At 33.6% G+C, this 12,972-nt stretch overlaps 2 protein-coding genes across 2 annotated transcripts; one reads left to right on the top strand and one right to left on the bottom strand.

The window, feature by feature from the left end:
- The first annotated feature begins 307 nt into the window (after positions 1-307).
- LOC108329729 (ascorbate transporter, chloroplastic) lies at positions 308-6,510 on the top strand. Its single transcript, XM_017564080.2, has 11 exons — positions 308-579; positions 1,433-1,992; positions 2,460-2,567; positions 2,782-2,937; positions 3,958-4,173; positions 4,539-4,748; positions 4,879-5,016; positions 5,217-5,318; positions 5,424-5,489; positions 5,720-5,804; positions 5,890-6,510. The coding sequence occupies exons 1-11, from the start codon at positions 525-527 to the stop codon at positions 5,985-5,987; spliced, it is 1,794 nt and encodes a 597-aa protein (XP_017419569.1). The 5' UTR covers positions 308-524; the 3' UTR covers positions 5,988-6,510.
- A 720-nt stretch (positions 6,511-7,230) lies between these two features.
- LOC108327830 (origin of replication complex subunit 5) lies at positions 7,231-10,979 on the bottom strand. The gene is made up of 5 exons (XM_017561547.2): positions 10,829-10,979; positions 8,767-9,630; positions 8,253-8,678; positions 7,724-8,030; positions 7,231-7,610 (listed from the first exon to the last, which is right to left on the bottom strand). The coding sequence occupies exons 2-5, from the start codon at positions 9,600-9,602 to the stop codon at positions 7,563-7,565; spliced, it is 1,617 nt and encodes a 538-aa protein (XP_017417036.1). The 5' UTR covers positions 9,603-9,630; positions 10,829-10,979; the 3' UTR covers positions 7,231-7,562.
- Positions 10,980-12,972: the final 1,993 nt, after the last annotated feature.

Here is a 12,972-nt window from a genome sequence, read left to right as displayed (position 1 = left end):
TTCAAATTTTTATATTTCCATAGTAACCCTCAGTTCACTTCCTCTTATAAAGTTACCAGTACCAAAAGTACACTGATCCAAAGGGGTATATCGATAATTTCACTGTTTTTGTACAGTTGGCCAACTATTTGCAAGGATGACGTGCCACGTGTCACGCTCTCCGCCCTCCTTTTTCTTACTGAAAAGGCAACTGGAATTTCATATTCCATTAATTTCATATTCTATTAAATACCCAAAAAATCATCTAATTATCTGAAAAATTGTATTATGATTACATGAACAAAAGGTTGTGAAAAAAAAACATTTTTTTTTAGTTTTTAATGTCTTTTCAAACACAAGTTCTATTGTATGATCTGCTTATCCAATAGCTTAGCATAGCATGGAGTGAGAGATTTCCATTATCCATGGATGACATGACATCATTTTTGCAGAATTTGAATTATGTTTTTGTGCTGTGAAATGGTGTAAGACCCTTCTTCTCACTTTTCAGTTCTCACTCTCATAGCTCCTCACTTGCATTACCAATGGCTCTGGGTGGTTTGCTTTCCAACACAAACTTCACTTCTTTCATTGGACCAGGTTTTTCTTCCTCAACCATGATTACTTTTCACTCTGCTAATTCTTTTCTTTTTCTTCTATTATTTTGCTCAGTTATTTTTATGATTAAATTATCTCTTGCTTTGTTCCTTTTTCTTTCAAGCCTACTATTGCTAGAGATTTTTTTCCCCTTTTCTTTCTCATTATTGTTATTATTTTTGGTGCTGGTGAAAGTTATTTGGTATAGAATCAGTCTACTCTATAGGGTTATACTTCGTAGAGCTGTAGATAGTAAAGCCAAACGTTGGAATTAAATACTGAAGATTTTACTGTACAAAACATTTTCCCACATTCTTTTTATAGCAGGAAGAAGGGGGAACTTGGGGAATGATGATGACCCTTTTTATGTTCTTGCCAACAATTAGAGTGGCTTTTGGTAAATTGAAAACTTGCTTTAGATATGAAACTGTTGAGTATTCAGGGATACTTTGTTTTTCTCAATGGTTTAACATGGTAGAAAGTAACATCTTCTAATGCACGCTTCACGCATTTGGCTCTCAACAATCCAATTAGTTCACCAAGGGGAAAAAGTTTTTGACATTCCACTTTCTGAAACCAAGATTTTTTATGTTATTTGACGTACCATAGTTGCCAGAATTTATACATAGATGATCTGATAAAATTATGGATGGAGTAAAGCATGGATAACTTTTTCTGTAGTTTATTTTGATGAGAGTATTACCTATTGTTCAGCAATGCATGGAAATTATGGTAAGTTTGAGAATGTGTATCAATTAGGTTTGATTTTGATCCCCTTGAAACCCTCTGAGCTTGCTTTATGTAGATCACTACAGCAGACTATGAACAGGTTTAAGCAACTGTTTGATATGGGCAGGAAATTTATATCATTTGGGAAAGGATCTATCACCTCAAAGAGGGGACATTTCTTGTGCATTTGTTGCACGTTATGGTGGCCAGAATGCAAAGGATTATTTCTCAAGATGCTGGCATGGGATGCGTTTTCATGCTAGAGAACCTTTGAATGAGAAAGTTTCAAAACTAATACCAACATTTGAAGATGAAGTGCAGCGTTGTTCTTCAATATCGCAGAGACCTATTCACTGCATGAACATGAAACTAAACGCCAGCAGAAGATGTCACTACTCCCTCTCTTCAGATCTCTATAGCTGTAGCCTTATTCAACGAAGAGCAGTATATGGACTGGGTTTAAACAAAGTTGGTAAGGCTAATCCGGCTTGTGTTCATTACAAGTCTGAGGATTATGATATTACAGAATCAGAGGTCAATCCTCTTGCATCAGCTGAAGGGACAGGTGAAGCCATTCTCTTGGAAGGGAATGTTCCACAAGTATCTTCTTGGTGGCAGAAGTTTCCAAAGCGTTGGGTTGTTGTGTTGCTATGTTTTGCAGCATTTCTGCTGTGCAACATGGATCGTGTGAGTGTTTTCACTTAGTATTCACACAATTTAAATTCCAATATACTGCCATGTCTCATTCCTTAACATTCCTTCATATTTCATTGGGTGGCATTGCAAAGTCTCTACAATCTCCAATACAGTGCTACATTTTATGCAGAAGTTGATATTATGGTTTTTCCTTAAACTAGAATTTGGATACTTTCTTATTACTTACTAACAAGGCAATGTGATGTTTTGAGAAAGATAAAACGAAAATTTAATAGGTCCTGCATAAATAACGGTAGGCCCTATTATAACTTTTTGCGTCTCGATTAATCTCTTATAACATCACATTGTGATGTTAGTAACATAAGTGAGTCCAAATCTTTTCAATATGAACTACTGATGTAGTTGTGTTTTTAAATTTTCCTGTTCTTGATAGTTGTGTTTTTAATATGAACAACTGATGTTTCTCTCGTTCTTTACTTGTCCATTATATTAAACAGGTGAATATGAGTATAGCAATACTTCCAATGTCTCAAGAATTTAAGTGGAACAGTGCAACAGTTGGCCTAATTCAGTCATCTTTCTTCTGGGGCTACCTTCTTACACAGGTGTGATCGCTATACCCTCCATCCTGAACATAGTACTTTAAACAACAAATTGATCTGATACATTTAACTTCTAGTACGCAATAGAGTACCACTGCTAGTTGAGCTTGGCACAATTTTTTTTTGTTTCTTAATAGAAATACAGTTCTTTAATTGTCTTTTCATAGTTGCGTACTGACATACATTCATGCAACGTTGTTTTGTTTTTCTGGTTTAGATCCTTGGTGGCATATGGGCCGACAAACTTGGTGGGAAACTAGTGCTAGGTTTCGGAGTTGTCTGGTGGTCAATGGCAACAATTTTAACACCTATTGCTGCAAGAATTGGGCTCCCTTGTTTGCTTATTATGCGTGCATTTATGGGGATCGGTGAGGTTGGTCTATTATATATCTATACTACTTTCATGGTTTCATCAACTTGGTTAAGAAAACAAGTTCGTATGGTCCCTTATCCAGATATCTATTCTAATGCAAAATCAATTATCAGCTTTAAAAAAGGATAAATGAAAAGAAAATTACAAAAGTGGAGTTAGATTGAATTTTTATTCCTTCAAATATCTTTATAAAGACAAAATATGAGTTTTGTCAGTAAATTAGGAAGGTTGAAATCTGGTGTTAAATTCAGATTATGATAGGAAATAAAATCCGTATAATTGAGGGGAAGATTAGTCTGGATCAAATCAATTCCTGATATGTTGATACTATAGAAATAGGCTGTTTTTATTCCTTTTCTATTTATATGATGTAAATCATTAACGTGAGAATCAGAATAAAGTTATATATATATTCCCTTCACACTTATAAGTTTCTAAAGCGCTGAACAGGTAAGAGGACTTCTGAATGATCTTAATAATCTCCAAAGACTCTTAGGATATCGTATGCTTCATCTTCACAAAAATGCTAGGACAGGATGTACATATGTTAGACTTGGTCTATCATATAGCAATACTTTAGGATTTCACACACGTAATAAACAGACCAACCTTTTTGTAAAACTTCATCTGAACCTTAATGCTTTGGTGCTCCTCAAAATTTGGAGTGTCAATTGTTAGGCTCTGACAAGCTTTATTATGGACTTTTGGTCGATAGCATTGCTTGCAACTTCTATCATGTAAGCATGAATAAAAAGTTAGAAAACTAGCCTCAAAGCATGAACTTTATTTTCATTTAAAACAGACAGGGCAAGTGATGCACAATGCAACCAAGATGGACAAACATAGTTTCATTGTTTATTACCTCTACCCTCCAAAACCAAGATATCCATGTGTAAAATAATACAGACAAATGGATTATATTTTACCATATGAATGATCTCATGTCGAAAGTCTATGCATGTAGACATCAATCTTAGTCTTAAGATTTAGAAACCCACCATGCTAATTCTTTGTTTTCAGGGTGTTGCCATGCCTGCTATGAATAATATGCTTTCCAAGTGGATTCCAGTTTCAGAGAGAAGCAGATCACTGGCCCTAGTATATAGTGGCATGTACCTTGGTTCGGTGGTTGGCTTGGCATTTTCACCGTTACTAATCCAAAAATTTGGGTGGCCATCAGTTTTTTACTCTTTTGGATCCCTTGGAAGTATCTGGTTTGCCTTGTGGTTAAGAAATGTAAGTCAATTTCACTTTAGTTTCAATGAAGTCTAATACATGTATCTTTTCCTAATGGAAAAAAAAATTGAGAGGAGGAAAAAATAACCTTCCCCCTGACAACCCATAATTAAGGGGGATAGTCTAAAAAGTGTCATAGTGTATGACTTCAATTTCATCAGTATGCAATTTTATTTTCAAGAATAATTATCCATTGACTGGATATAAGAGCAGACCAACTTTTTTGCACAACAAGGCCTCTGAAATTCTATTTAGGTGGAAACACATTATCATTGCACATGAAAGTTCTAAATGGCAGGGGCACTGCTTAGTTTCCTGCTTAGCCTGTTGACTCATTTCCTTTCCTCTCTCTTGGGCTCTACCAGGCATATAGCTCCCCAAAAGATGACCCAGATCTTGGGATAGAGGAGAAAAGGCTCATACTAGAAGGCAATGTATCAAATGCACCTGTTTCTTCCATTCCTTGGAAATTAATTTTATCAAAAGCACCGGTTTGGGCTCTTATAATCTCCCACTTCTGTCACAATTGGGGGACTTTTATTCTTCTGACCTGGATGCCTACTTATTATAATCAGGTACTAACTTTTTAATAAATTTAACTACTTTCTTAGTTGTATGTATCTATAAAATGAACTCAGTACTAAGTACATTACAGTACATTTCCGCTTTTAGGCTACTGAATCAATAGACTAATCATTTTCTCAGGTTCTGAAGTTCAACCTCACTGAATCTGGGCTCTTATGTGTTCTTCCATGGTTAACCATGGCTGCTTTTGCAAATATTGGTGGGTGGATTGCTGACACACTTGTGAGAAAAGGCGTCTCCATAACAACTGTTCGAAAGGCAAGAAAATTATTGTTCTTATAGCATAATTTTGTCATGCATGGCCAACTGCTATACATATGATGTTCTTAATGGAATGCCTTTTTTCTTAAATAATAGTGCTTAGGCATCCATTCATTTCGGTGCTAAATCGAAGGAAATATTTTGCATTGATTTCACTCTTCAAAATGTTCCTGCTTTTAATGGTTTTGAGTTTGCAGATCATGCAATCAATAGGATTTCTGGGTCCTGCATTTTTTCTTTCTCAACTGAGCCATGTCAGAACACCTGCCATGGCTGTACTATGCATGGCGTGTAGTCAGGTTTGAGTTTCCTCTATTTTTTGAACCATTACAACACGTTTCCATATGTTCTAAATATATGCAGAATAACCTTAATTTAACCATAATATGTTATTTTCTTGACAGGGATCTGATGCATTCTCACAATCTGGTCTCTATTCCAATCACCAAGATATTGGACCCCGCTATGCTGTGAGTATTTGCTTTGCTAATTTACATGACAACAACCAATAAACTGTCAAATGTGAGCTTAAAAGTACTAATACTATTAGTAAAAAGAATATGGCAGACCACTGAAACAATTTTACCCAAAGATTGAAGACTACAATGCACTTCACTTCAATTATTGTTCTTGATAGTTATACATCAACTCATACATCTAAATATGCATCTATCATATTATTCACGAGATTCAATTTCAGGGTGTATTGCTTGGACTATCAAATACGGCAGGAGTGCTTGCTGGTGTATTTGGTACAGCTGCAACTGGTTTAATACTCCAGCGAGGTTTGAGAGTTCCCTCTTCATTTTGAAGTTCACCTTGTTTTGTAACTTCTTTCTAGGTTTCCAATCATGTGATCTTTTATTGCAGGTTCTTGGAATGATGTTTTTAAGGTTGCTGTTGCTTTGTACATAATAGGGACATTGGTGTGGAATATCTTTTCTACTGGAGAGAAAGTTCTTGACTGAAGATTACATGCCAAGGAAAGTGTAGCCTTTTTAGCCATTGAAATATAGAAACGGATGGAACAGTAATCAGATTACCAAACATGTCTTGGAAGATTAAACACCCTAAAAAATTGGAAAAGAAAGAGACACCATGGAAGTTTTCACCATAAACCATGGCCTTTGATAAAATAGTGTCTCCAAGAAGAAATCTTGGATTAATTTTGCTCCTTTTCCTCGACACTTCTCTACAGTGAGTTTGTTTCTAAAATGAGTAAGTAAAGGTACCCTTATATTTTAGTAAGGTAAGCTTAGAATACACTTTAAATTAAGTCAATATTAGATACATTTTTACTTGCTTACTTTATAGCCAAACTCAGTAATAAACTCACTTTACTGGTCCTTTTCCCTTTTGCCCATGCCTTTGTTCCATGAACTCAAATGCTTTATGTATAGAAAGTCAGTGGGCTGTTTCCTCATGTCAAACCTCATCTAAGCAATCACAAGCTCAGTATATACATGTTAATTAGATTATTCAGCTATTTAATTATATCTCTCTAACAAGGACATCTGTATCTTTATCTTTTTCATTATATCAATGTTTTAAAAAATAACTGGCCATTGAACTAATAAAAACACTAATACACGATTTATTAATCTAATTTAATTGAGTTTGTAATGAAAATGCTAGGAACAGTCTATTTTGAATAACTCTTTCTAATTGATTGAAAATGACTGAGTCTTGTCAGTCTTACACAACTTATTTAATGAATCTCTGTTATAATTTGTAAAGTTTAGAAAATTTTCATTACTAACAAAAAATTGTGTTAAAATTAGTATTTTTAAGTATCAACGTGTATATAATTTATAAAATGACAAAATTAACAATATGATAAAAACAAATTAACAAATCATATAACATAATATGTATCTGTCTACCAAACATCCATGAGTTCATTTTACAATGATTAGACACATACTTAACTTTATCAACCATCGCTAATGGTGATAAAAATGTTCTTCTTAGCAGGGAACGTATGAAACCCTGTTTACCAATCTTTTGGTGCTTGGTTGATGAATCGGTTCAATTGAGTCGCGATTTGACTGCTTTTTAAGCCGATAGTTTAATTAGTTCAGTTTTATCAGTAGAGCGTTCAGTTAATGGTCAAACTGATACCACTAATTGGTTTGCCAATACTACTTAAACATGTACATTTTTCATTGCAATTCATAGAAACAAATCCAAGAATTTTTCTGCCAAATCTTACAATACTAATGCCAACATTAAAGATTGATTTCAAAAATTAAGGTACATCTACATACAATGTTTCTTACAAGATGTAAACAACTTCAAATAAAAATGTAAATGCAGATCTACAAGTAATCATAAAACCAGAAAAATGTCACAAAGAATTATCTATTCAACATCCATGGATTTTCCATGGTCACAATTCTACACTATTGGTTTGACTTCAAGCATTCTAAGGAGATTCCATCTGATTCATGTTGATGACAGTAGAGGTTGTAAGCACTTGGCAGATCTGTAAGAGAAAAAAGTTGATATCCCTGCTTCGTGAAACGCTGATGTCAAAAATATTACTAACTATACAAATACTTTGATAATGGAAACTTAAGGCTCCTTGCAACCTGCTTAAGAAAATTGAAAGCGTTACTTTTTGTTTGTAGTTTATGAGTATATTGAATCTCTTTACATAAACAATACCAAAGAATTTTGAGGGAAAGTTAGACATAGATGTCACCTTCAAAGCCAGATCTTCGGAAATGGTTGATCGATACCGGGTTGAGCCCTCAATTGGACAGCTTCTACCTTTGAATATAAAATTAGCATTGCAGAGACTAGACAGCTGCAAAAGAACATCAGACATCAGTCCAGCACTGCCACCCTCAACTCCAAATCCATCATTGTTTGGTTCTTCCTCATCTTCGGCGACTGATACTAGGCACTGAAAGATGGCTAACAACCTCTCCAATGGGAAAGTTCCAGGTCCTTTCATTAGTAGCTCCTCTTCCAAAGTTTCTTTCCGTTCCATCGCTTTCTCAGAAGGCCTACCCATGAAAAAGCACAACTCAGAAAAATAAAAACGTAAACATCCAAATCAGACAATAGTTAGAATTTTAATTCCTACAAAGACAAAAGTGAGAAGGAAATTGAGTACATGGGAAAGGCCAGAAAAAGGCTTCATTCACAATGATGAAGAGTGTTAAATCATGCCACTTTGTGATCATAACATGACATATTTGGTATTGATATTAAATCATCATACTTACTTCCTCTTTCGCTTTCGATTATCAGAACCACCTTTGGAATCAAAAAGAGAAGCATCAAGAGTAGCTGGGTTTCTGGAGGCAAGAAATGCCGAAATCAGAAGATACTTTGCACTAGTAGACATATGAAAATCAAGACTGCCTAGTTCTTCAGATTTCGCCAATCTCCTGGGATTTCCCTTCCGCTTTTCCTCTTTCCGGGCCTCCACTTCAGTAGAAGAAAGGGATGAAACCTTAAATATCTCATTCAAAGAGGGGCCAATATGAGGGTTGATATGAGCAAGCAGCCTTCGCCTCATCTGTTGATCAGGAGCAACTCCCTTTCCCTTATCACTTAAAGGTTCACAATATTTTTCATATAGTGGCTTTAAGGCGGCAGACAAATCACCAACTTGCTTTGTAATTCCATAAAAAGACTTCAGAACTACACTGCAAGAAAAGAAGAGATAAAAGTCTTCACTATATGAGATAATGTAAAGCAGACAATGGAAAGAGATATACGGATAAAGTGTGTTACTCGAGAAATGAGGAATAAAGCTTCTGGTTCACTTGGTTTCTTAATAATATTTGACGAATATCACCTTCTGTATAATCAGGAAAGTAAACGGGGATAGGCTCTACATATCCCATGTTGGAGTAAAATGTGTCTGGGGAAGTACTACTGATAAAAATCAGACCCACCTCATGCATCTTTAGCATATCATAGAGATTAAACAGTAAAGGCAATATAGTAGAACTCTTATCCCATTCCCTAACAAGATGAAAATTGTCAAAAACCAAGTAGATCATGTTTCCAATTTTCTCTTGTCTCATCTTATTTGAGACCAACTTCTCTGACTTCTCTTTGAGGTTGTTTATAACATTGGTCAATGCTTCCCGAAGAAAGTTGACAAAATCAGAAGGTCTGTCACAGCGTTTTGCATTTGCATAACCATTGGCAGCATTTTTTCTATGGAGAAATAACTGATTCAGAATAGATTCAAACAAGATACCCTGGTTATAACATGTCCTACAACTAGAATAAACGAGAGGCCTGTTGAGATGCCTGAACAATTGAAGAATGACACTGGTTTTTCCAGTACAAGGGCCTCCATATACAAACAAAGGAAGCATTGGTGAATTCAAAGGTCCCAAAAGACGCACAATCTCAAGAATTTGGTTTCTTCTACCAGGAAAGTTGGAAATTATGTCATCTAGACTGATTGGATCTCCTCCAACTAAAAGGTCGTTGATTGTCGAAGGTTCAAGGCTGTTTACTTTTGCTGCAATTACATTATTTGAAGTGGATGTCGGAGATGAAGCCAAAGACCTTGTCATTCTTCTTGGGGTTTGTGAGGTTTTCTCTTTATCCATTGCCTCAACCGCTGACGATCCTTAACTTCTGACAATGATGAAACTATATATTAGAAATGAATGAAGAGGATACTCCAATAAGTATGAATGCCAATTGTTGGTTGTAAAACATATTATACCAACAATACAATGGTAACCCAAAACCCAGCCCAGTATCGTAATGAAAAGGTTCAACCAGAGACAAGTATGAAAAGACCGTATTATATTATCATTTAATAGCATTTCATACATCAGAAATCACAACCCCTTTTATTCTAAAGAAAACAAAACCAATGCAACCTTTGGGTCATCAATCCACCATTTGCGTGGCGTAGATTAACATAAGCACATTATCCAATCCAATGAATACTCAAGTAAGCATTAAAAAACTTTATCATAATCACTACACAGATTCACGTTCATATAAAGCATTGATTAATGACAGACAGTAAAAAAAAAGTTGTATGAAATGGAAGTTTCCTTTCAAGAACAAATCTAAATATTAATGATTTCAGTGATATCAATCTAAAACAAAACTAAAAATACAGTGTGTAAATGACATTAAGTTGATCTGACAACAACTGGATCACATAATTCTGCACTTAAGGATTCCCATTTTTTTATATAGAAAGCAATGAAATAATTTCCAAATAATCAAATATGTGAATAACATAAAGGAACCCTATCATGGGGCGAAGAATCTAAAGACGAACACACTTACTCCCAAACATTGTTCACTAAACGACTCAAACAGATAATAAAAATTCAAATAATTATTACTCTGTCGTAATGAAAGCGCTGTGTAACAGCACAACAATCAAGTTTAGACAGGGGAAACCCAGAAGACAAAGTAGAAGGAATGTGGCCTAGAAAATCAATCTCTTATCCGACCCAACTCAGAGCAATTAATGCCAAGTAAAAGTAATGCATCTTTGTCCAAGAACGTAATTTTTCAACAAAATTTCACATTTAATAAATTGGGCATCATCCCATTGAAATGCACTTTCAAGCACAAAGATTGGGGTTACTCCAATTCCTAGTTTTTCAGACCCACTCAAAAAACTGAACTTTTCATTGTTGATCACCCCCTCAAAAAAAGAGAGTAGAGATTTCACATCCCAATGGATAAAACAAACAAAACAGAAATGCCCAACTTGAAACATTTGAGAATCATGGCCATACACAGTACATTCGGCATGTCAGCGTTAGAGAACGAAAACTGTGTAGAACAGAAAGAGAGAAGTTACCTTATTGGTGAAATGAATGAAGAAAAGAGAGAAGGCAAAGTCTTTTAAGTGTGGGTTTGGGTGCAAACTCAACAGTGATGGCGCCAAAACCAATCGACACGACCGCGGAAAATACTGACCTAAGTTTTCTGAGTTGGCTCCTAGATTTTCTTTGCTCCTATATTAATGTTGGCAATAATATTATGGTTTTAAAACGAAATAAATGGCAAAATGTCTTATATATAAATGTATTTTACATATTATATTTTTTTATTAAGTATTTTAATATATATATAATCATTTTTATTAAAAAGGCATGGAATTTTTTATTTTTTAATATACCAATTTTTTTTTTATAATTTAAGATCGGTAAAAAGCTTGCACATAATAAGTTTATTATATGTTGATATCATATAGTGAGCAAGAAAAAAACTAAAACCAAAAAGTTATATTTTTTACACATTTATCACGGTTTAATTTAGATATAGAGAGGGAGACTATATGAACAAAAGCAGTAATTTGAATTTGTGTATATAAGTAGTATTAAAAAAACAGTTTATTACAGAGCTGTTTGGATTATCTTAAAATTTTCTCAATTGTGGACCCTAATTCATCACCCTTTAAATTAGGATAGCATTGACATGATAATTAGTTGCTAATTAACATATGACATTTTCTCTATTGAATTACCCTTTTAAAGAATAAGAATGTTTAACAAATAAATTCAATGGGGGATTAAGAGGATCACATGATAACAATTAAACACCATGGTAAAAAGCTAAATTTCAGAGAGAAAAAAATTAACTAATACATATTTAATGGATATTTTAAGTAGATAGGGTCATAATTGTTTAACTTATATTCAAAATAGATTAGATATGATGTTTAAAGTTAAACTTATAAAGTTCATTCATGCCCATCTTTGAAATGAAACAAATAAATATTCTATGTTAGCCTTGTCATGATAAGTTACATTTTAATATTTACTTTTAAAAGATGGAGATTATCTAACTTAATTTTATATAACCAAATTATAAGATAATATCTTTCTTAAATTTTTTTAATTTCAGTCATATCATTATTTTTTTTTCTATAATAAAAATAATATTATAACAATATAAATGGATATCGATAACATCTAAATAATATAAAAATAGAAAATGAGCATTGATGGATTGAGTTAAAAACAATATAATTTAATATTATTTATTTTATATTAAGATAGAAAAGTTTGTAGGCTGACTAACTCATTATAAATTAGTAAATAGGTCAACTATTGAATTTACTCACTTATTTATTGTCATATAATTCAATCAAGAACTTTTATTGTTGGTAGGCACAACTTACCATTGTAGGTTTAAATGTCGTTGACTTGAGTGAGGTGATTCAAAATTCATACATAAAATGAATTGTAAACCCACTTTCAACCAAATTTAACCTACAAATTAAATAAGTCAAGTTCATTTTAATCCATATTAAAAACAGTATATATTTTTTTTCTACTCAACTCATCTCGAATTTGTAATGAACTAAATTGACTCATGAGCCTTTACTCTTCTTAACACTCTTATCACTAAAAAAAATGATATGCAAATATGTTTTCTTATATCATCATTATTTGGTTACATAACATTTACTTATCATATGCAGTGATGCAATCTAACAAAGTATGTAGATTTTTTTTTCCAAATTTTAAGTACTCATAACACTTTATCTCAACCAAACACAAGTATTTATTTCATACACTGATAATGTTAAATATCTATCATGTGTCCGTTCGTATTTTTATATGAATATTATAATAATATTTATCTTGTAACATCTCAAAATATATAGTATAAACTATATTAACGAGAAGCCACATGCATGATAAAATAATACAGTTATCCATCTATAGTATAAAGTGATATCTTTACAATCATCCAAAAACAACTATAAATTTAAACTTTATACACATACTATAGGAGACTCAAAACTATACACAAGGTCTCTACTAACTAAGTCAACTACTCAGCAGCATCACCTCCATCCAATGCTTCCTCCAGAGAGACCTCTTCCGCTGCTCACATCCAAAGGATGGTCATTGCAGAAGAAGAACAACAGAACATACAAAATACAAGCACACAACAGGGTAAGCTAGTTTAAACAAAGATTAATCATACATC

This window comes from Vigna angularis, chromosome 2, assembly GCF_016808095.1.
Source record: "Vigna angularis cultivar LongXiaoDou No.4 chromosome 2, ASM1680809v1, whole genome shotgun sequence".
Lineage (NCBI taxonomy): Eukaryota > Viridiplantae > Streptophyta > Magnoliopsida > Fabales > Fabaceae > Vigna > Vigna angularis.
The sequence above is the reverse complement of the archived record's forward strand: the minus strand, read 5'-3'. Positions and strand labels throughout refer to the sequence as shown.

Excerpts from the sequence above, each read along its gene's own strand:
- LOC108329729 (XM_017564080.2), top strand. The coding sequence starts at position 525 with ATGGCTCTGGGTGGTTTGCTTTCCAACACAAACTTCACTTCTTTCATT. Across the intron at positions 2,568-2,781 it reads GGGGCTACCTTCTTACACAG|ATCCTTGGTGGCATATGGGC; the intron begins GTGTGATCGCTA and ends TTTCTGGTTTAG. Across the intron at positions 5,805-5,889 it reads TGGTTTAATACTCCAGCGAG|GTTCTTGGAATGATGTTTTT; the intron begins GTTTGAGAGTTC and ends CTTTTATTGCAG.
- LOC108327830 (XM_017561547.2), bottom strand. The coding sequence starts at position 9,602 with ATGGATAAAGAGAAAACCTCACAAACCCCAAGAAGAATGACAAGGTCT. Across the intron at positions 8,679-8,766 it reads CTTTATTCCTCATTTCTCGA|TGTAGTTCTGAAGTCTTTTT; the intron begins GTAACACACTTT and ends CTTTTCTTGCAG. Across the intron at positions 7,611-7,723 it reads CCGAAGATCTGGCTTTGAAG|GTTGCAAGGAGCCTTAAGTT; the intron begins GTGACATCTATG and ends TTTCTTAAGCAG.